The sequence below is a fragment of the Mytilus trossulus genome, chromosome 14 (genome assembly GCF_036588685.1).
Source record: "Mytilus trossulus isolate FHL-02 chromosome 14, PNRI_Mtr1.1.1.hap1, whole genome shotgun sequence".
Lineage (NCBI taxonomy): Eukaryota > Metazoa > Mollusca > Bivalvia > Mytilida > Mytilidae > Mytilus > Mytilus trossulus.
The window spans coordinates 36,404,172-36,428,597 of NC_086386.1; the positions used below are offsets into that span (position 1 = coordinate 36,404,172).

The following is a 24,426-nucleotide window of genomic DNA, read 5'->3' on the forward strand; positions in this document are numbered from 1 at the left end:
ATGGACATTCACTCTCCTTTACTTCATAACCTATAAAGACTATTCCTATATGCAAACCCTTTTCTCTGAAAGATCTCTTTTTTATTGCATAATTATAGTAATTAAAATTTCAAATAGGTGATCGTATAGTTTGGACACTTTTGGATAAGACTGAATATACTGTTTAGTAATTGCGTATACAATAAAAATGAAAGTACAATATCGTATAAATTTGACAAATGGATGATATAATATATTGTATAACTAACGAACAGTAACAGATTCGTATTCTGCTCTTGCTTTAAATCAATACAAGTGCAAAGGTCGCACACCTTGTAACTCTAATGGTTAATAAAGTGACGTATACGTTGTTTGTGGTTATATCTCTAAACAAAAGAAATAAGATACTCCGGTTTCAACTTTTACTGCTTGGCTAGACCCTTTGTTCGCTCGCCGTTGGTTAAAAGCAACTATATACATTTGTATAACGTTTTTATATTATTAGTAGATACAGTGTCAAAGTGAATAAAAGTGATTTATTATTATAGTGAATTAAGAAAATTAGAAGAAATTAATTCAAAATGGCAGAATCAAAACATAACTTTTTACTTATACATGATAACAGTAGGCTTTCGAAGCTTTCAACATCTTCAAAGGTCAGTGAAATTTTATTTTTTATGACTCTCAACATTTATCATTGATGTTTCATACATCACCATTTGTATTCTTCACTTGTATTGAAATATTCAAGACCATTATTTAAACAGTAATACTAGTATGTGTAGTATTAATATAAACGAATATTCCTTCATTTTTAAAGTAAAAAAAAAGTAAATAGGGAAGAAATACATGACTCACTTGCAAACGAGGGGCGTCGGTGTCCGAATGGCATACGTATACCATCTTCAGTGATCACTAGCCTTCTAACATTGTGGTTACCATACCAAGAAAAGCATCATAGAAAAATAATAATACAATATTTTGAATAACAAATGTCAACCATCACTGTATTTTAGAACTGCGATCTGTTATTTATTTCATTAATACATCAGCATATGTGTTACTTATATTCACGTCCTTAACACTCTGGTGGACAGCTGTATCATTGTCAGTCCGGCATACCACATCTTCTGATTCTTATATAGTAAACATTATTTGTTTATTCATATAATAAGCAAATTTTGTTTTGAGGCATTAATGTACGATATCATGAATCTGGTAAATAGTCAATATGTCTTATTAGATGAATATGCTGACATACTGTCAGTACCAGGTAAATTGTTCGTCTTAGAAGGAGGTCTTTTTTAAAATTCCCATGATCATTTTATTGCATTTTTAATGATAAAATCGATTAAAATTTCATACCTCTTTTCAACGAAATGATGATGAATTCATTTAATGGCTTTTAAAAATCCCTGCAGTAAATGGATTTCAATCACATATCGCAAGGCATTTTTTTGAAGTAACAGTATTACAATTACAGCAATTTATTCAATTATGGTTTGAATCATGTTTTTTTTCATTGAAGACTGTCTTGACCTTCAGATGTATCTTGGTGGTTCTTGTCGTTTTGTTGCTGTCTCATTGACATATACCGACAATCGTCTTTTAAGGGCATACGATACAGTTACAGGGAAGGCAGTGACTTTGCTAACGTAATTTGTTATTTTCGCGACGTCAAACTGTGACATGTTGGGAAAAGATGCATTTTTTGACTGATTTTTATCGTTCAAACTGATTTAATTTGAAAACGAGTTCATGGACCCCTATTTTTCAAAACGGCATTTAGTTTCATTTTGCAGGGAGATTACGTGACCCAAATTTTATAAAACTGTAAATAGAGGATTTTTTTTAATTTTGATAAATATGCAGTAAAAAATTACGTTTTTTCCTCAATTCATAAACATTTGATAAATATTAGTTATTTTTGAATAAAAAATTGCATAGTTTTTTAGGATATTTATAAAATACAGAAATTACCGATTATTTAACAAAAATAAAATTGTGTTTATCTTTTATAACAAAAAAGTTATGTCTTTCTTTCCAAAAATAAATTACGGCCACAAATCTGAATTTTGAGCAAATATACAAAATTTCGACCTCGTCTTACTCAAAAAGTAGCACATGAAGGTATATTTTTTATTACATATTTAAATTAATCAGGTAAAAAATAGCCTATATGCAAATTTTCATGAACTTGTAAATACAGGATCAAAACTGTATCGTATGCCCTTAAATATATTATAAACCCCATTTCATCATGCACATGCATGACATGGAAGGTACTAGAAAGAATAATAGTCAATAATTGACAATGGTAAAATGGAAATATTCCAAGTTAAAACAATACATTTCCACTAATCAATTTAATACTAATTAGGCCATATAACTAATCGGGCATTTACTAGAAGACTTGAATTTAACCTTTACTCAAATTTCCAAAGTTTTGTCTTCCTTCATATTATTACATGTTTAAAGCACACTTTTGTAAGGAAACTTGTGATCAATTCAAAATAAATAATGAGTTATTAGTACCTACAATATGTATTAACATTTGTAGAGATATCCTACGCTTGTTGTTCGGTGTGAGCCAAGGCCCCGTGTTGAAGGCCGTACATTGACCTATATGGTATAATGGTTTACCTTTTTTATAAATTGTTATTTGGGTGGAGAGTTGTCTCATTGGCACTCACACCCTATCTTCCTATAACTATATCCTAAGCTATCATTGCTTAATACTTGGATACGTTTCAAATATTTTAATTGACACACATGTTGTCATCTTTTCTAACTGATGTTAATATTGTGCTCTACGATATTGTCAAAGGTTATTGAAGTATTTTGCACAACCTATGATAGCTAACCCCTATGTTGTCTATTTGCTTTCTCAAAGAAGCCTGTTTTACAGTTATCGGTTATTGTCCGTCTTATCTGTTTTCGTCCGTTGTTTGTGCATGACCAGGTTATTGATTATGCTTTAGCTGCGTTGGATAGAACTTTTGTTTTTAATTGTTTCACATTTTGAATATCGATGTTTTCTATTGCTTTAAGGTGGTACCCAACACTTTCACTGAAATTAATTTGGCTCGTTTAATTTTCATAAAATTTTGTCAAAGTAAATCTTTAACAAAAATATAAAAATATCAAAAATTTTGAACCAACCGTTTTGTCAGAAAAAATACACTGGTTATATAGCAGTTTGACAAACACCAACTTTGATCATTGAGAAGCTTAATATTCCTTTTACAACACAACGTAATTAAAACGTTTAGCTGACATTACAGAGTTATCTCCCTGTAGTGTTAGGTACCACCTTAAGTTTCACTCATTGGTGAAGGCCAGATGGTGTCCATTATGTGTTTCAACATCTTCGTCCTTTAGTCACTGCCAATCATATCTCATCTTATTTCTATATTCATTGTACAGACACCTGCGTATTGTCGAACATCATACTATTTTGACCTTCAGATGTCTTTTGATATTCAGTAGCAATGACTTGCTTTCTTATTGATTTATAGTCAACATCTCCTTCTTTTCATAACCAGACTTTGTCCATAGTACACCGATTCCCCACTCGCACTTTCATTTTCTATGTTAAGTGGACCGTTAAATTAGGGTCAACACTCTAATTTTTCCATGATATTGTCAGCTGGTATTCGATTTATATGTTTGAATATCCCTTTGGTATAATTTGAAACTCCTATTTAATATCATGCATATACTAGAGTATGAATTAAAATTTCTTGATGTTTTTGTTCAATTTCTGTAGTACCAATCTTTTTTATAACAATTAACTATTAATTTAGGCAGTTTATCATAATTTATATACATAGTAGATGTTTTCTCTATAACAGAAATTATTAAGGTCTCGATGGTCAGAAGTATAGGAACAATCTGTAGTATATAAAAAAAGATGTTGTATGATTACTAGTGCGACAACTCTCCACAAGTGTAATGCTCACTTGCAACAGGCATTTGGACCGTTTTGGTAGGGTACGTGTTAATCAGTCTCTAGCTTTCTGTTGCGTTTTGTGAACTGTTGTTTGACTTTTTGTGGTTTTTCGTTGTTTTTATCTTGACAATGTCAGGTTGTTTTTTATTTATAAGTTTAAATATCCCTTTGGTATCTTCCCCCTTTTTCAATATCATGCATTCGCTTTAGTTTAAACTTTAAGTTCTTGGTGTTTTCAGTCCAATTCCAGCAGTACAAATATAAGATTTTTAGAGAATACCAAAGATTGTTTGTCTTTATTGATTCATAATAAAAAGTTCAAAAAGTCAATACCTGTATTTTGGGGTAATAAATATAACCGTTCTGGTTTTCAATTAATATTTTCATGTATAAAACGTCCGCTTTGCTAAATGAATTTCTATACGTGCTTTTACCAATGTTTGGTCAATGAAGGTCCATGTTAATGGTAAACAGCGGTGTCATATGATAAACATGATATTAAATTAAGGTCATCTGCCTAACAAAGTTTATGCCATTAACAAAAACAAAAGGCCTTAGTTAAATTTACAAGACAAACAGGTTGACAGTTACCAGCTGTGATCTAGCCGAATAGAATTCACTCATTTATCCGGATCGTTAAGTTCGTTGTCATATTTCACTTTTCGGTTTTCGGTTAACAATTTATTAGAATATTAGATTTAATCATTTACACTTATTGACAGGGGGTACTACTAAATCAACATCTGAGCAAAATAATCCAATATACACATCCATCATCAGCACATGACGATCATTCACAGTTTTTCATCTTTAAAAAAGGCCCTGTTTACAAATTTTGTTTTTCATTTATTATTTACCTTCACAAGTACACAAATTACTTTTGAAATTATTATTGTTTCAGATGGCAAATTATAAATCCAAAGTACAACAGTTGCAGTTAAATGTAGCTCAGCTACTCTCCAAAAAGAAGTCGCTAAATTCCAAAGTTGTTTCACAAGAGTTTGAAGCATTTCAGGAGGCGGTTGACAAGGTTTGACTTTAATCGTTGTTATATTAAATGTATTTCTTTGTGTTTGCTATTTATCTTACATGTATGTACTATATTGGTTATCTTCCAAATAATCTTTTCAACAATCTGCAATATTCTTACCTGTTTACAGACATAGTCTCGACTTCAAGAGCAACATTATTGTTCTATAGCTACATGTATCGACGAAATATGTTGTGTATGATAGTGTTTGTTTTAAAAATCTTTACAAAACGATGTGTCTACCTTAATATTCAATACATGTATGTAATATAATGAACTTGGAATGTACATAGAAAATATTTCAAATGAATCATGTCAAAAATAAAGCTATGGCTATTGGGAAGAAATAAAGAATACCTGCATCGGTTTCAACGTAGTAGTTCAATAGTTTTGTAAGATAAAAAGTAAGAAACAGTTATAACTTAAAACACCATACAACTGCTTCTGATCTTATCCTTCCACAATTTGAATTGAAATAAACAACTCAGGACTTTGACAAAATACATTGTGTTTTATAATTATGTAGATTCAGAATGATGAAGGGTCTGCCCTTGAAGTCAAACAGACACTTGTAGGATTGGAAAAAGCTTTGAAGAAGGAGGGTTTGTTCAAAAATGTTAAAGGACTTTTTGTCGGGATGAAGAAAGAATTTCTCTCTGTAAGTATGTTTTGAATGTATATTTATATCTATTAGTATATTCAAAACAGGGCAAAACCGCAAACTAGAATTATTATAATAATAAATTTAATCTTCCTAAAACTGATAATATAATGTTAAGGATGTTCGCTTCAGGGATGAAACAAGCTCACTATCAATGAATATTTTCGGACCACAATATTTAGATTAAACTTATGTTGTATAAGGATTCTTACTTAGATTGGTTGAACACAATCGAGATGGGTCCTAAAGAAATGCAACATACATGACACCTAGAGCTCACTATGACAACGTCACACACAATGAGCTGGACAAAAGAGCGACAAATGTAAATGCTTCATACATACAATGTTCTTTTGAACAACTAACAACACTAACTAAAGAAAAACGCTCTGATGGCAGAGAGGAAACATGTCAACATTTTTTCATTCAAATCTTATTTTTGCAGTCTCCTTCGGCGAAACCACAACCTCTTCTAGACCTCGATGCACTTGATGATGAGGAGAAAAAAGAAAACAGAAGTCGGGCTCCGACAGCAGTAACTCACCGATCAGAGACAAAGCCTCCTGCGTAAGTATATACATAAAAGTACTGGCGGTCATCTGCTCTATGAATTAAAATTGTATTCAAATAATACAACTAGAACATTTCGTTTCTATTTTACAAGGAAACGGTTCTCTGTCTTCTTAAAACTTATCTATTTGTATACAAGTAAAACTCAATTTGGAACACATGCCGTTTTCTCCCTAGAGTTTGGTACATGTTGTATGACTGTACCTGTTGGCTCTTTCTAATGACGCAATGTAAAACTCTTCCTTAGTGCTAATAAGTCAAGGACAATTTATGCTATGATATACTCTTGTGAACAAATATACAAAAGATTTAGTATAAGATCAATTAAAAAAAAAGAACTATCAAAAAGTGAAACATCTGCAGCGTAACAAGTAAAAATCAGGAGTAGCTGACTAATAATTTTAAACAATAGTTATGAATGAACATGACTTTGAAACTTTTACATAACCTTAATTGATTAAACTTTGTGAAAAGAAAGACATAAATTCAATACTGTGCAATATGCAATTATCAGAGCGTCTACTTGAAAATGCAGGTTGTTCATTATATTGGGTTTTCTTATCTGCGTGTCGAATCAGATTGTCTTTCAGTCTTATTCTTTCAAGATTTATGATTGATGACAGCTATAACAAAACTTGTGAAATTTACCGCCAATGTCCAGTCATCTGGGACATAATTATGAAGAATAATGTTTAATTGAATAAATTAATGTAATTACGTTTGCTTGAAAGCATATAGGATATCGGTGATATTTTTTTTCGTTTTCAGACTTACATGCGTCAGACTTAATAGATTAATGACAAAGACATCTGGCATAGAACCTAAACTACTTTCTGTCTTTAATCATATACATTTGTATACAAAAATGGCTTAAGTATAGTGATATATTTCGGCTTTTGTGTCTGAGTTGTTCTTTCACACTTAAGCTTATCCTCCAACTCGTTTTATTCGTTTATAACATAAACTGTTTATGGATGTTGAAAATGATCTTCTATAAATCATAAGGGATAAGTTGATACTCCCCCCAAGTTTTTGGTGGGGTTCGTGATGCTTAGTCTTTAGTTTTCTATGCTGTGTCTTCTGTACTATTATTTCAATTGCTTGTTTGTCTTTTATTTCCAGCCATGGCGTTGTCAGTTTATTTTCTATCTATAAGTCTGACTCTCCCTCTAGTATCTTTCGTCCCTCTTTTTTGATACAACGTAAATATTTGTATATTCTTATGAACCCACATTCATATGAGGTGATTAATAAGTACTCTGTTAACCAACGATTTCTATTTGTAACTTTATTTTAAAAGAACAATAAATCACAAGATACCATTACAATAAGGAGATGTGGTATAAAACAATTATCCACCAAATCCAAATAACAAAGATTTTAAAAACTGCATGTATAAATCACAATTAAACATAATTAAGCTGGTTCTCAGCTGACTACTTCACTTTGTTGATAGAGGCATACTACAAAATATGTGTCTATTTTAGACGATATGCAGCAACTGTACATATTGAAGATGTTAAAAGTGTAAACAGAGCCGTAGGAAAACTGTTTGTTCATCTTAAGCCTCAGAAAGGCAGCGAGTCTAAGGACGTCACCATGTTGTCAATTCAAGGACGTTCAAGCACAGTCGTAAAAATGAAAGACTTTGATGATTCGAATTTTTCAGACGTCATTAAACGGCTGAAGCAGTTTGAAAAAGAACTAAACAGACAGAGAGCAGCTCAACACACCGAAATTATGAGGTAAATTAATGAAAGAGTTTTTAGACTATGTTCGCTTCAGATAATACCACTTATCAAGCTGTGATCATATTATAAGCAGCAATGAAGGATGATGACAAAATACTTAAGGTGGTACTAAACACCTTGACTTAAATTATAATTTGGCACGCTTCATTTTCATAAATTGTTTAACCATTTCAGTCATCCCCCTATATCCTATATAGAAAAAACAAAAACGCAGCAAATTTTTGCACACAGTACAACTTGTACCTCCTCAAACATTCCATTCCTGATTCTGTTGAAGATATTATGGAAGATCCTCGTTTTCTCAATTACATTCTCGTCTACATATAAAAATAAGAAGATGTGGTATGATTGTAAATGAGGCAACTCTTCGTAGTAGACCAAATGATACAGACAAATACTTAATTAATATATTGGAATATGTAGACTGCTTTTTCACAGTCAAGCAAAACATCCTAACTGTATAATATAAGGACAAACACTACATGCACGAGGAAATACATGTAATCTTAACGTTTTGATTTGAGTGCACTGATGAAGATGAGTTTATCGAACATACATATAAACCTGATATCTTTGATGAAAAGGATATTTTGGGAAGTGAATACTACAATCTCAGATAACGCACCGAGGATAACGATTTGAAAGATTAACAAATATTGCACACAAACATGCAAGAAAATACAATGATTCAATTTTGAATTCGTAAGATTAATCAAAATGTGAAGAATAAAAGAAAGCATAATATATACATGTTCTGTACATAGGCTGTCAGACGAAAACCAGCTACTACGGAAGCACATGACAGACTTGCGGAAAGATCATGACAGGTATGCTGTTATTCTAAATTTAATGTTTTTCATCAGCCCATCTAGTAACTATATATACTCTTTATTGATGAGCAACACTTTCCCATGCGTTCTAACATGAACTTACCTTTTGAATAACGTGAATATTACCACCAACTGGGTAAAGAAATTTAACTGAAAAATGTAAAGGTGAGGTATTACTGCCAGATATCAACAGTACGCCTACATGTATAGACAAGGATGATTAAGTAGATATAGGAAGATGTGGTGTGAGTGTCAATGAGACAGTTCTCCGTCCAAATAACAATTAAAAAAAAAAAAGGTTTATTATTTATTTGTCCACTGAAACTTTTCATTGTCTTATCTTAAGCTTGTATCTGAAAGTTTTGACGGTATGTTCCTCAACCTTTGTTAATCAAATTTACTCGTCTGCCTAAATATAAGTTTCCTGTAATTTCTTTTAAAGAATTAAAGGTACACAGCCAATTTCATCGAGAGCCAAAGATAAACAAGTGGCGCAAATGGAAAAGAAATTTAGAAGTCAGAAGAAAGGAATGGAGGGCAAAATCTCAGAAATAGAAAGTGAACTTCAAGTCAGTCTTGAGAAGTAAGTCATAAAGAAGTATATATTTTAACGTCGTACAGGATGGAGATTTACTTGAAATTTACAACCTTTCTAGCAATACTTAGATATGTCTTTTTTTCTTTGGCTTACTTAGATTTTAGAAGAATTCATTTACCATTTTATCATTTAAAATATAATTTAAAATATAATGTTAACAAAACGTTCTTCAAACATGAACTCTTTTTCTAAATCTAAAACCAAGACAAAACTTCCAAAGGTGCAAAGCACATAAACTATTAACAGCCTGTTTCTCTACACAGACACACACAAACATCAGTGGAAAAACAAAACTCAATAGAAACTGTGTATCGATCACTTAATTTAGTCAGACCCAGCATAACACAGCACAATTGGAAAAATCATCATATAATTTTTACAGTACTAAAAGCAAGTTCTGAGTACTAATCATAAAAATAATGAAATACATTTATTTCAGAACGTTGAAAGAAAAAGACGTTCTTGAACAAATGATAATGGATGGAGTAACCCGACTAAAAACTGCTATAATAAGTTTACACAAAAAACTATGTGGTGGAGAAGGTGATGACAGAGAAATGACGACTATTTCAGAAAAAGATGAAGAAAGTGGCGACGAAGCATCAGGCTCTCCCGGTACGATGAGTGTTGACGAACTCATGAGGAACATTTCAAGTATAGAGGATGAGGCACAGACTTTACAGGATCGTAATGATAGACTTCAATCGTAGGTTTCTTCTTTCTCAACTTTATGTAGGAATTTGAATACTGATTAAAGAATAATAATAAATAATAACATACTCTTGCCCTATGAATATATAAAACAGAAGATGTGGTATGATTGTCAGTGAGACAACTGTCCACAAAAGACCAAAATGACACCAAAATGTTTTAACTTAATTTTCTCAAATCGTTTAATTCCTTTTTTCGATCAACGATTGATCAACCGAATATTGTATAAATATTGTCAAAAAAATGTCACTCTACATTAGAATTATTTAAAGGGTTTTCATGTGTTGTTAGTCTATACCTTTTTTTTTTATATTTTGAAAACTTAAAGAATGAGCAACACCGTACAATTATTGGGGTGATCTTATGGTTCCAAAAGACTTTTCTACTCAATTTACGACGCCTATTGTATTCCTCCCATAAAAATACGATAAAAGGTATATTAATAAGTTTAGGCATCCCACTATTATGATAGCGGATCGGGAATTAAATCAAAAATTAATTAAAAATTGGTCATATAAATGTTTGTTATTTTTATCTATGATTCTTTTAGGATAATCAAGGAAAAAGAATCCGAAATTCATCAGTTACGAACAGCTGTTACAGATATTTCCAACGAAATTGGGAAAATGCATGGCACAGTTACACAACTCGATGGATCAGCTCACAATAAACATGGCAGAGGTTCAATTGGATCCATTTCAGTTAGTGGACTTGATACAAAGGAAAAAGAATTGGCAATAGCTAAATTACAACAAGTCAACGCCAGTATTCAACAATATAAAAGGTTTGTGCCAAGTCAGGAATATTGCTATTGTTATATTATAGTTCATGTATGTGTGTTTTACATATTAAAGTTGTGTTTCTGCTGTGTCGTTTGTTTTCTCTTTTATTTGAGTGTGAATTCACATTACTATAAGACGTGTCACGGTACTTTTCTATTCCAAATATATGTATTTGGTTTTATGTTATATTTGTTATTCTCATCGGATCTTGTCCAATGCTTAGTTAGTTTCCATGTGTGTTACATTTTAATGTTGTGTCGTTGTTCTCCTTAATGCGTTTCTTCAGTTTAAGTTTGTTAACCAGATATTTTAACCATCGATTTATGAGTTTTGAACAGTGGTATACTACTGTTGCCTGTATTTGTATTTTCATCAAGTATTATATCTAATCAGACTTGCACGCTTTTGATAACGAAACAAAATCAAATGTTAATTTGCTTCATCCTGAATGTCATATATAGCAATTTTTTTTATCTGTATTTTGATGGATAAGTTCATTGACTTCATATTGTATTGTTCTTCATTCCTCTCTAATTTTGATTTCTGCTTGCTAACTTTTTGAATTCGATCGACATTGGTGAGTCTTTTCATTTGTAGACAAAATTCTCATCTGCCGTATAAGCTTGGTATCTTTTATGAGTTTTTCTCACTATTTATTTGTACAAGTACTTACTACACTATAGTCATTTATGATTCTTCTTTCAAGGTTATTACAAGAGGGATCAAAGCCAAATCTTAAACAAAAGGATGAAATGCAACCACTTACGTTACAGATAAACAAAATGTATAATGAGTTTAAAAAAGATGTTGAAGGATTGGATTCAGAAAAGAGTGGCTTAAGTATGGACACTTTACTTGAAGAACCTACCCAAAGGGATGAAGTCAACGTTATGGTGAAGAAACTCACAAAAATTCAAAGGGCTTATAAAATTTTAAAGGAAAAGGAATCAGAAAAATGAGTTGAGAGTAAGGAAAGGATAATATGTGAAAAACTTATTTTTTTATTATAATGCAAAATACATAAATAACGTCTTTCTGAAAGGCAGCTGTGTTAAAATAATTTGATAAAAAGAAAGGCGACAGAAATTGGATGTAAAATTTCGAGAAAATCAAAATGACGCCAAAATACTTACAACATTTTAATGCAACTGTAATATAAAATGTTTATCAAAGCAAATGCCTGATACATGTATATATACATTACCATACTTACTAACATGGGTTTTATAAATGTATTTATGTATCTTACTGTACTGTGTACATTTTACAAAATGATAGATAGATCGAATAGACAACCTTTGAAATTCAATTACAGCTAATTTCCTAATGCATGTTAAGCAAAACTTTGGTTGGCTTGCTTGCTTTGTTTGTATATTTGTTTACACAAGCTTTGTAAATACGATTGACATCTTTAAACAATATATATAGTCGAAGTTTAACCTGTATATATAATATTTGAATTTAATTGGATGTTATCCTTATGATTGTACAATATAAAAACAAAGCAAGCAAGCTAACTAAAGTCTTGCTCTACATGCATTAGGAAATTAGCTGTAATTGTTTTATATTTTATACATGTAAGTATGGAATGTAGTTGTATGAAAGTCATTTGGATTATGCATGTTAAAAAGCATGTGTAATTCAATTTGTGAATGTACATGGGTATACAGAGACATTTTGGACTTGTTTTATATATTGTTTTAAATATATATAAGCTGTAGTTCAAATTCATTTTTAAAGAAAGAAAGTTAAATGAATACGTGCAATAATGGATATATTTGAACACACGTTTGCATGCAAATTTATAAAAATTGATATTAATTTCTATACTGGAATATGTGCGAATTTAACTAATTTGATAATGTGTTAACTTCTTGTATTTTTAGAAAGTGCAATACTTCATAAAAGGGCATCATGTTACTTACATTTCTTTTTCATTTTCATTTTTCATTTCAAAAAAGTAAATAATATTGCAAAATTCAGATATAATTTTATCCATTAGCATTTCAATTCATTCGAATAAGACAATAATATACAGAGAACTATGGTCTCATATAAACTGACTTATCATAAATGATTTCTATTGTTATATGGTAAGAAAAAAATATAGAATTCGCCTTTTAATTTGATTTAAAGTTTCTTAATGTAACGGCGCCGATTATAAAACATGAGTTTTTGTATTTTAAAATTTTCGCGTCTTGTTAGAGAAAATTAATGTAAATTTTCTTCCCAGTGGTGCAATTCATAAACCTTTTATTTCTTTTGAATGGAAAGAGTCATTACTTTAAATTGATATATAATGCTATTTGGAACAAAGCGCTTGCATACTTAATTCGGGTTCGATTTCACTTTGCACATGCATGCAAGCATGTCTCCCTTTAAATTTTGAACTGTTATTACTAATACCATTAAGTTCAATTCATTTTATTTTTTTGTTTTGAAGATTTCATATTCATCACATTTGTCATGTGTCCTTTTGCATAAAACAAGACATTTACTTCTTTGTAAACTAGAAAAATGAGACAAGGATGGTGCATGGTATAAAAAAGTTTTTTGAGTTTTGATTTTCAGGGCGCGCTATTTGATATGCTGCAAATATATGTTGGCACTCAATATTATTTCGAAAGAACTTAAATAATGTATTATTCATTGCGTACGGTTACCAAAATGTATATTTTTTTGTTATCAATGAGTTGAAATACATTTAGAAGTAAATAGAATATAGATCGAGTGACATGTAAAAGTTATATTTAGAACAATAAGATATTTGCTACTTTTTTCTGAAAAAGGAAATGTAGACAATACGGCTTCCTCCGAATACTTTCAATTAAGATCAGCTAAACTTGATAGATTTAAAATCAATAATGCAATCATCTGCTTGATGCATGTGTTGTTTGTTTGTAAAAAAGCATATTTATGTTTCATCAGACAACAGTCACAAAGTGGCTATCTTACATGTATCTTTATTTGTATTTGTTTATGTTTGCTTATATGTTCATGTAACACATTAAAGTGAATTAAAATCTATTGTAATATTTGTTAAAAGTTTGGCTGAATTACCTGTTATTTTTAACCAGCAATCATTCAGTAATATTCTTAGAATAACTAAATGAAGAATTCAAATAGAGCAAAAAAGCAACGAGTGACCTAACAACACATTCACTTATGCTCGTAGCCCATCAGTTAATTATCAGTGTTGTTCGGTCACAAGTTGAAATTTTTTTTGACATTTGAATTCTTTGATAAGTATTTTTTTTCTAAAATTGACAATGAATTAAAGAACAATATCTTTTTCTATGCATTAACAGGTACTTTGATGCAAAATTGCCGTTAAAGATCTTTTGTTTTATAACGTCAGAGGAATGAAAAAAACGAGTTTATTTCACACGTGAAATTATCGTTGTTTTTATTTTTAATTCGCTGCAAAATCTCAGTAATTCATGGCAAGCAATGTAATAATTGCCGATATCTGTTTTTACTTTATGTATATTATCTTCTTATATGAATCTCGCATTATAAGGAAATGGTTAATCGGCTTTACTTGATAAAAGTTTCATGTTTCATAGTGAGCCAAAGAAAAATAAATAGTTTTAATATAAAAGTGATGAAAAAAAAATCAAAAAAAACCTGAAACAAATGGAAACGATAATAAAATTTAGCATGAGTGTAAACAGTAGGAAACATGAAGGATGTGAAAAATTATATTCTACATTACCATTTAGTTCTCACGTTTGCAAGACACATACGTATACTCATGCGAACTTTTCATACAAATAAATGATTTTTCCCAATGCTACATACTGATAGAGATACACATTAATCGTAAGTGTGAATAAGGAAAGGAATAATATTATGTATTTGAAAAAAATACACTTGAAAATACTCTTTGTTTACAGTGAATCAATTCAGCTTTCAAAATATTAGAGTTATCTCTCTTTGTTCATTTTATACAGACTTTCATGTTTATGATTAGTGACAATAAATTCTTCTTGATGAACATCAAATTGTACATTTATTGTAAATTAAACATCATTTTACATAACACATATATAAATCATATTTGTACATAGTAAATTTATTGTAATAGGTCATATTGAAATCATAAATAAGAAACTTTGAATATTGAAACGAAGATTTAGTCTTTTCATGGTAAATATTTGATACATTTGATATTGTCAAGAATAATACAACATGTTTTTGGTATACATGTTTTTGTAGAGTGTATCAACATTTATATATACTTTCAAATGTAAGATCAATAAAATTGAAATAAAATAATAAATTTTGGTCTCAATTGTTTTACATTTTATTCCAATAAAATAGGTCATCGGAATGAAAAGAGAGTCAGAGTATACAGTAGGAACAATCGAAACTCAGAATTCAAAGTAAAACATGGCAAAATACGATAGACTTTAAAAACATAATGTAATCCAAAACTACATTCAGAATGGAAATCTGGAGTGTGTCAAAGAGACAATTATCCAACAAAAGCGCAAAAAAAGACAGGCAGTTTATTAGTCTTCAACACTGCGAGAAAATCTCATACCTGAAGGCGTGCTTCAGCTGGCCCCTAATTAAAATGTGTAATATTTCAGTGATAATGAGCGTCATACTAAACTCTAAAACATATAAATGAACTAAAATTAAAAATCATCACAGACTAACAAAGTTCAGAGGCTCCCTATTTGGGACAGTAGCAAACATCTATGCGGCGGGGTTAAATGCTTTATGAGATCTCAACCCTCTTTACCTCTAGTGAATAATAAAAAAAAACATACATCAATACACTAACTAGCAATACTTTGACTTAAATTCTGTTAAAACGTGAATGATGTCTGATGTTCGGTGGAACCCTTGTGTTAATCATGGTAAAAAAAAATTAGTTATAAGTCTCTTTCAATGATGTTAAAATCATGAAAAAGAGGACAGAATTGAATGTTCAAGGGAAACATTTAATCGGTCACCTGTAACAGAAATATTTTCATCAAACTCCTAATGGCGTCCGTATGACATTTAATAGGAAGGGTTCAACTTTACTACATTGAGCCATTTGTCCAATTCATTCCTTGTAAGCCGTAGGAAATCATGTTTGGAAACACAAGCTATCGACTATGATATACGTACCACTGTTGGGTGACGTTTCGTATCCGAGGGTTTTACTAGACAGTAGTTTTCATCACGGTGTTGACATGAATATCAATTATATGGTCATTTTTAAAAGAAATTTACTGTTTGCAAAAGTAGGAATTATTCGAAATACTAAGGACTTTTTCATCCGAGGTGTAAATTATCTTAGCTGTATTTGGCACAACTATTAGAATTTGGGTCCTCAACGGTCTTTAAGGTGGCTGGGGCGTCTTAATTAAAACTGACAGAATTTTTTGATAACTTGTCAAGATAAAGCTTTTATCATGCTTTTTTCAAAACTGTATTAAAAGGTATGGGTCACCGGACTTTTTTTCACGCTACAGGTTGTGCAAAATTGTCAGATTTTGTATAGATTATTCATGGAAAATCAAATTTTGTGTGATAAAACGAAAACGTACTATAAGAACTTTAAGATAAAATGTGAGAATACTGCTCTTATAACATGCTTTCAAATAAGCAAAAGAAAAAATGAGGTCACCGAACTTGTTTTCTTGCTACATATCAAAATAGGTAAATTCATAACACTTTCTATTGTAAAATTTACTTTATCGGAGTTATCTCCCCTTATTTGGCAAAGTTTGAAAAAATCTTATCAAACACAAACAAGGCGTTTTTACAAAATTACAACTGAAGTTATGTTAAAACACACAATTTTCTATATTTATATCAAAAGTCTTTTACATAATTTACATACAACTCTCAAAATTTGCACATTTCATCAAATATATAGACCAAAGATATCTGCTTATTTAAAATCCAAGATGGAGGAAGACACCCGAGCCACCTTAACTTCATACTTGTTTGGCTTTCTAATTATTTTAATCGGACGGTCACTTGGGAGTCTTATGTAGACGTAACACGCATCTATCTTAACAAATTATAAGCCTGGTACCTTTGATAAATATATATTACATTGTTGCTACATAATCAATATATCACGAATTCAGAAGCGTGAATCTTGATAGCTTAAAAGGTGAGTTTTTGTGATCTTTAGTTCGAATGCATTACATTTTAACGTGTTTGTCTTTTAGTAACATATATTCAGCATATATAAAAATTGAAATACTGAGGTCTCGATTGGAATATGAAGCTGATCAATGAATATTTTATCATTTCTGGAGATATATATGAGATTCATAAGATAATTAGTTATTTATACATACTTTCGTCACAAAATCTATTATAATGTTTTATACGACAGGGCCAATGCAATAGTATTTTACTCAACAGAATAGTTTGTCAGAAGTAAAAAGTAAAATAAAAACGGTTGGGAAAAAGCTAAATAATTGCAAAATTTTAAAGTCAGTTTTAATCACATAGGAAACGATACCATAAAGCGCGGAGGTTTGGCAACCTTAACACCAGGTTCAACCCACTTTTTTCTTCTTCAAATGTCCCGTTACCAAGTCAGAAATATGACAGCTGTTCTTAAAAAAGGTTGTCTCTATGAATGTGCCTTGTTGTTTGTTTTTTGTTGCACGTCTGTGTTCTATTATTTCGTAGTTTTCAACATAAAGTTTATTTAATTTCTCTCGATTATAGTTTGTAACTTTTTTAACTGTATCAAACTATTATATTTTATCATTGTAAACACACTCATCATATATACCAGTAATAAAGTTTTGTTTGCCAGACGCAAGTTTCGTCTACAAAAGACCTTCATGTATCAGTGACGCTTGTATACCAAAAGTAAAAAAAGGTAAAATAAAATACGACGTTGAAGAGCAAATTCCTGAAAAATGTTGCCCAATTAAGCGTACATTATCAACATAGAAGTTGAAATTGAAGTAAAATTAACATTGTGGATTCTATTAAAGGAAACTGATTTCTATATGAAAGGATAAAATAAGTTTTCAGTATTCATGATAAATGTTAGTGTTGGTAAAAGCTACATCTGTTGATATGTTTTTATATTAGATCAACTAACGTCCAATATGATTATACACAATGTTGTTTGATTTGTTTGCAGGCTTATAATTTAAAACAGACAATTCAATTTCAAATCAGTTATCCTTTGTCTGTTACTTTATGGAAGAATCAAATCAAATAACAAATCATCCCTAGAAAATTTAATTATCCTACTTCCTGAAAGCTAATATGTTTGTTAGAACTAGGTGCGGAATAAATATCATATGAATGAGTGATGTTTTAGAGTAAACAATTACAGGAATTGTGTTATAGCAAACGTTGGGAAAGACAGATAAACTAACTAATTTTACAATTATTGATAGATTTTGAGATTTGTTATTGATGAAAACTAAATAAAATCAGCTGATTATTAGTTGCAAAAAATTAAACCAAAAGTATTGATAGGTTATTGAACTAATTTTTGAGATATTTGATTTTTTATTTATTGGCGAGAGGTTGAGTTGGGCTTTGACCTTACATTTAGTTTTGCCATTATTTGAAGCACCCATCGTATATTTGAAAGGTAAGCAATCTACATCTGCTTAAATTTGTGTAACAACCTTTTTAATGAGCTATTGTGTTCCTTGAAAAGATAAATGAGTTATTTTGGGCAAACTTTTGTACCCTGTATAATCTCGATAAAATCTAATAAATTTTAACATCACCTGACTTAATCCGTAAATGTTCCCTCTCAACTGTGCCGCAGACATGTGAACAACATTATTTCAGATTTTGTAAATCCATCAACAGATTAAAGCCAGGCAAACAAAGTTACATACCCAAGTAAAACAAATTCAAAAGAGACAAATTTAACTACAAAATGATCAAAACTGGGTGCGTCGATATATTGCTATGCATGCATCACTGCTATGCAAATAAATTGATATAACCAAACGCCATCAGACGGGGAAAAGGTATGTTCACGCTGCGAATTTCTATTTTGAGAATTATCATTATTGCTATCCATTAAAACTACACCTTTTTACTACACTGAAGACTTTTTGTCAGTTGTACCAATAACTATAACAATTTCAGCGCACCCACGGTGGGTATGGTTGTCCTGCGAGATTTGTGATTTGGTCCTGTCAGGTGCTGGTGGGTTTGTTTAAATTGTATCAGAACGGCAATAAAACGACTGTTTTGTTGCTTAATTTTTCTCTGATGCGTCATAAGTACCATGCAAAGTATATTACAACAATATTATAAAGTCGTGCAAGTTCGTTAAACGGAATTGTCCTGACGCTGTGCTTGTGATAAGAAAAACGGTCCTGGTTCTGTGCTCCTATGTCCTGGTTCTGTGCTTTTATATTTTAGTTAAAAGTGGCATAGATTTACAATCATTTATGCTGTATTGTTATTGACTAATTAACTGTTGTCTGCTTTCTAGAAATTGACATTGTTGTGAATCTGTTTACTGTTATTGTGACAGAAACAATACCCTTATTTTTTTATTTTTTTTTAAATTAACTGTTATCTTATTTATTTGCCTGTTCATGGGACCCTTCTGGCTCTTTTTATATATGTTTACGATTTTCGGGATTACAATCATTTTGCAAGATCACCAAAATACGTTGTAATTTATATTTTATTTCGAAAGTTCGGTAGAACACTAAAAAAAAATCACTATTTTATAAAAGGGCAGACTAGAATATGTCAGAGAATGAAGACGAGAACCTAGAGAACACTAACAAAACTAAGATATCTTAGCTTTTTCATTTCAAAATTCCAAAATATATAAATATGAAGATTTACGGGGGAGGAAGTGAACACTGTGTCCTACTTTTCTTTATTTGAAAATTTTTATGAATAAAAATCAAATATGCCTTAATTATAATTGAAAATGAGTAAATGGAAAAAATACCCAACTAAAAAACACTTTTATTTTAATATTGGTAATATCACTAAGCTTTTAAGTTTTGTGTGTCAAACACACCATCTCTGTAGTAAAGACTCCTTACTAAGATTTTTCACTTCATCTATTTTTTTTCTGCATTTTTTTATATTATAAGTTCTTAGTATTATCATATTAGAATGTAGCCTTAACTTATATTTAAAAAAACTGAATCTAAAGCCAGATATATCAAACATTTTTGTTTCCATCTATCCGTTTTCAGAACTTTAACAATCAACGTAAACACGCCTGGAAAGTAAAATGCGTACTCGGCTGTCTGTAATCGAACATTTTTAGACACTCTCCTAAAAAAACAAGCCGGGGGTGGGGGTTCAGAGATGTAAATTAAGTACTTAGACCAATATTTTATCTTTTCGTGTATGGTTTATGACCCCTTCTGTGGCCTGTCAATTACGAAATGTGTAAACTGCAATGGTATCAAAGCAGCACAGACAATGAATAATAGAGATATAATTTTGTACATATATCAAGGGGAAACTTCTTGCAAAGCATTATTATTTATAGTTCATTATTGTATTTAGTAGAAAAAGAGATTTGATGAAAACAAAATCACTATTTTTGTAGAAAATTCACAGACCTTTGAACAGAGATGTTTAGCATGGGATTAATACAAGGGCATATTATCCTTCCGGAGCACCTGAGATCACCCCTAGTTTTTGGTTGGGTTCGTGTTGTTTGTTAGTTTTCTATGTTGTGTCATGTGTACTATTGTTTTTCTGTTTGTCTTTTTCATTTTTAGCCATGGCGTTGTCAGTTTGTTTTCGATTTACGAGTTTGACTGTCCCTTTGGTATCTTTCGTCCCTCTTTTATCCTTAACAATCTATCTAAAAGTATTTGAAACTAACGTTTGCTTTGTGTATTGTGCCTTCAATTTCAAAAATTAAAATATCTCGTAGCTTCATACTACCAACTTCAACTGGTTATCAACCCGAATCGTTAAAAGGTCATATATTAGCTCACCTGTGTCGAGGGGTCGTACGAGATTCATTTATTGTCTTGGCGTCCTCAATTACAAAAAGATCTTTTCTGAAATTACTTTTACCAAATGTTACCAAATGATTTTTCAAGAGTGAATCTAGGAAAAACAATATTTTTTTTACAAACATGACCACTGTCTGTTAAAACGTATTCGAGTATTTAGTTACAGCCGATTCCATTGAGTATGTAGGCAAAGGTTATATCTTTGGTTAGCGTGCCTTTTAGCTTAACCGTGAAGCCATTGTAAGGTAAGGTATACTACACTCCTTTCGAAGTAGCCTGGTCCTACAGACAGAAAGATGTGTCATTTGTCAGACTAGTCTACTCTAAAAGTAGGGTAGTTTACATAACCTAACATAGCATGGATTATAGCTCTTCATTTTTTATATAAGCTTTGGATTTCAAATATTTTGGCCACGAGCATCACTGAAGAGACATGTATTGTAGAAATGCGCATCTGGTGCAAGAAAATTGGTACCGTTAATTTTATTACTAAAATGACTTTTCTGTTAAGCAAGCAAGATAACCAAAGATATTCCCTTTGTCTACACACTCATTGAAATCGGCTTCAATATTGCAAAAATTCAAGCAATTAGGGCACAACTTACCGAGTAAAAAAAAATCCAAATGTCTATCTACCTTGCACATTTCAGAAAATTCTGATCAGATAACGAAACTGGGTCTAGCAACATTGGTAAGCAATTTAAGATTTTGACTCTCACAGTTTCCATTCACCACATATATTCTCGTTACAACGAATCATTTTAAATACTAAAACACCAGTTGCAGCCTTTTGTTTATCTATTTATATATGTATACTGATAAAGTTATGGAAGGCAGCAGGGTCACCAGGGTGTGGAGATCATGTCGTCTGAAATAAATGCTAAGCATAGATCTAGAAAGCGACAGATAATCATGACGTTAAAAAAACTCTCTTCTTTTCGCCTTTCTTCGAACAAATTGACACATAAAATGAATTATATAGTATTGTGAAATTTTTAACTTTGGTTCAATTCATTGGTTACACCTTTTACTAGGGTAACAATCCTGTCAAGTATGAGCTGGGTAAAATATTTCAGAAAAGAACATGAAAATGTGAAAGTATCCGTGCGTCAGGTGCAACAGCATACGAACAGCTAACATGCCTCGTCAGGGTGGAAGCTAAAAAGTCCACGAAAATTTGGTTTAAAACCTTTATTCGTTCCAACAAAGTTTGTTAAGAATTTAACCATCTATGACAACAAGATTTTTTTTTAAGAATTAATAGCTCTTCTATAAATATATGCAAAGCAAACCATTGATTAAATTGCTTGCTATGATTGTTTGGATGTTTGTAAACGACAGGTAAGTAGTCTGTTTACTATACACTATAATTTGTTTGGACAATAAACATTAACTTCAATTCCTGTCATGCAGTTTGTATTTGTCCAATCAAATCCCACTATGTATTGAACATCCGCCTACCTTTTGTTTGAAAACAACCAAGCAAACATAGCAAGCAAGTCAATCAAAGGATTTTTTTGCATGATTTTATAGAAGAGCTGTACTATATAATGCAAAGAAGCGTTTAAGTCTTTCGCCAAAAAATACTATCAATTTCTTTTTGTCCTATGTAAACTGCCGTACCATTTCCTTCCATTCATGATCAGCAAATTGAACTGTAAAATATTTCTTGGTACATTCATAATTCCTTTATAAGTGTTATGTCAACATAATTATGACAATAACTGTTGTGAGCACAAGATTCACTGTACACTTTAAAGGATTTGCTTTATCAAACATTAAAAAGTGAACTTAAGTTTTGAGACTTTTTTAATCGACACGATTGGGATTTTTGTATATGAGAACATGTTTTCTCTATTAGTTGAAAATGCGGCTTTGAACTAGCTGTCAGTACTTGCGAGCATTCGTTGTTCAATAATGTGAGTCTTTGTGTTATTATTTTATGTGATAAATTGTTGTGTTGGTACACCAATGTAACAAGGAAGGAGGAAATAAGGAGGGTTGGTTGGGTAGAAGTGGGGATGGATATGTGGAACGATAACAAACATGTCTATGCGGCATGGGCTTTGATCATTGTTGAAGCATCAATGTAAAATAATATCTTAATAAAGCTATTCTCATTTTAGATACTATATATTGTTATCTGATATTGGACGAAAGATGTTGCCCTTTTATATAATTATGTAATACAAGTTACGATAATTTGAAAACACATATTAAACAGCTAAATGGATGAACAAGAGCTAAAATAGGAGTCATAGATCCTATGGACAACAATTATCTGCCCAATTTTATTGATTTTGTAACATTTGTTTCAAATATGACCAACTTCTTATCCAAAATCACCAGCACCGTATCAGGACCCACCAGCACAATGACAGGACCCACCAGCACAGTATCAGGACATGAATAAATTGAGAAAATGCTAAATTTTAATAAATTGCAATGTTTTTTTCACAAAATAGTTTTGTCGTGTGGATTGCGGAATAGAAAGCGGACTCTGTGAGCTTTTTTGTTTTATTTTGTCAGTTCGAGATTTTCTGAAAATGAGCATTTTTGTGTTACGCTTACTGAAACAGTTTAGAGGGTCAACGCTCTAGTGGTTTACATATGAACCCATAAGAAACAAAATTGAAAAATCTCAACTGTTTTCTTCCATTTTTATGAGTGAAAACGTCAAAAATCATAATTTTCGTCTTTGTTTACATTTTTTCATTGATCACCAGCACCCGTCAGGACCGAATCACCAGCACAGAACGTTCTCTCGCAGGACAACCATACCCGCCGTGGCACCATAAGCGAATTTCGATTATAAAGGCATTTTCAATGAAGCTTGAAGCCAAATTATTTAGAATCCCGAACATTATAAAATGTTGACGATTTGATAATCACATAGTATGCGTGACGGAGATACATTCCTTAATTTAGAATTATTTGGACATTTTATAACAGCAGCTTTACCTATAACGACTATACCGAAGTACTGGCTATTGACTTGATGACTCTAACATGGACTTTGCAGCTGATTAATTGACATATATGTAGTTATCATTTTTTTATTAATTAAGTTAATTATGTATGATTGCGTTTGATTTTGTTGCAGTTTAGTGTACTATTGTTAATCACTTTGACTTTTTCATTTCTAGCCACGGGGTTGTCAGTTTTTTTCGATTGATGAATTTGACTGTCCCTCTGGTATCCTTTAGGGATCTGTTATTCCGTTGTATTCCTCTTATAGATAATGTATTTTTCTCGGTTTAAGTTTTTAACCCTGAATTGTTTTCTTTTAATCGATGTGTGTCTTTTTAACAGCGGTACCATACTGTTGCCTATATTTGCACTACATATACACGATTTGACAATTAATATATATCGAGTCGGACTCTAGGCTTGAAAACCTTCTACAATACATCATGGTTTATAAGGCCGAAAAATCAAAACGTAAAGCTTGGGCAAAAAAAACCTCAACATAATTATGCAAAAGTAAGATACATTCTTTAATTAAAAAACATTTCCAAAATGAAACAATGATATATTTTTATAAATTCCTATTCATTTTTATTTTCATATTATTATCTGCAGGCATGGTAAGGCTACTAGACTGTTTCAAAT

General features: G+C 31.2%; 1 protein-coding gene across 4 annotated transcripts in view; it reads left to right on the forward strand.

Moving 5' to 3' along the window:
• Positions 1 to 15,101, forward strand: part of LOC134696072 (centrosomal protein of 83 kDa-like) — a 54,389-nt gene extending 39,288 nt beyond the window's left edge. For 3 of the 4 annotated variants that reach the window (XM_063557656.1, XM_063557659.1, XM_063557655.1), the window contains exons 2-10: positions 4,833 to 4,961; positions 5,488 to 5,619; positions 6,068 to 6,189; positions 7,680 to 7,937; positions 8,708 to 8,770; positions 9,216 to 9,356; positions 9,811 to 10,077; positions 10,633 to 10,866; positions 11,571 to 15,101. In XM_063557656.1, the coding sequence (XP_063413726.1) occupies positions 4,833 to 4,961; positions 5,488 to 5,619; positions 6,068 to 6,189; positions 7,680 to 7,937; positions 8,708 to 8,770; positions 9,216 to 9,356; positions 9,811 to 10,077; positions 10,633 to 10,866; positions 11,571 to 11,823 (1,599 nt within the window). In that variant the 3' untranslated portion in view covers positions 11,824 to 15,101. Of the gene's footprint in view, positions 1 to 500; positions 636 to 4,832; positions 4,962 to 5,487; positions 5,620 to 6,067; positions 6,190 to 7,679; positions 7,938 to 8,707; positions 8,771 to 9,215; positions 9,357 to 9,810; positions 10,078 to 10,632; positions 10,867 to 11,570 lie in introns of those variants that run through there. The other variant, XM_063557657.1, reaches the window with a different exon arrangement.
• Positions 15,102 to 24,426: the final 9,325 nt, after the last annotated feature.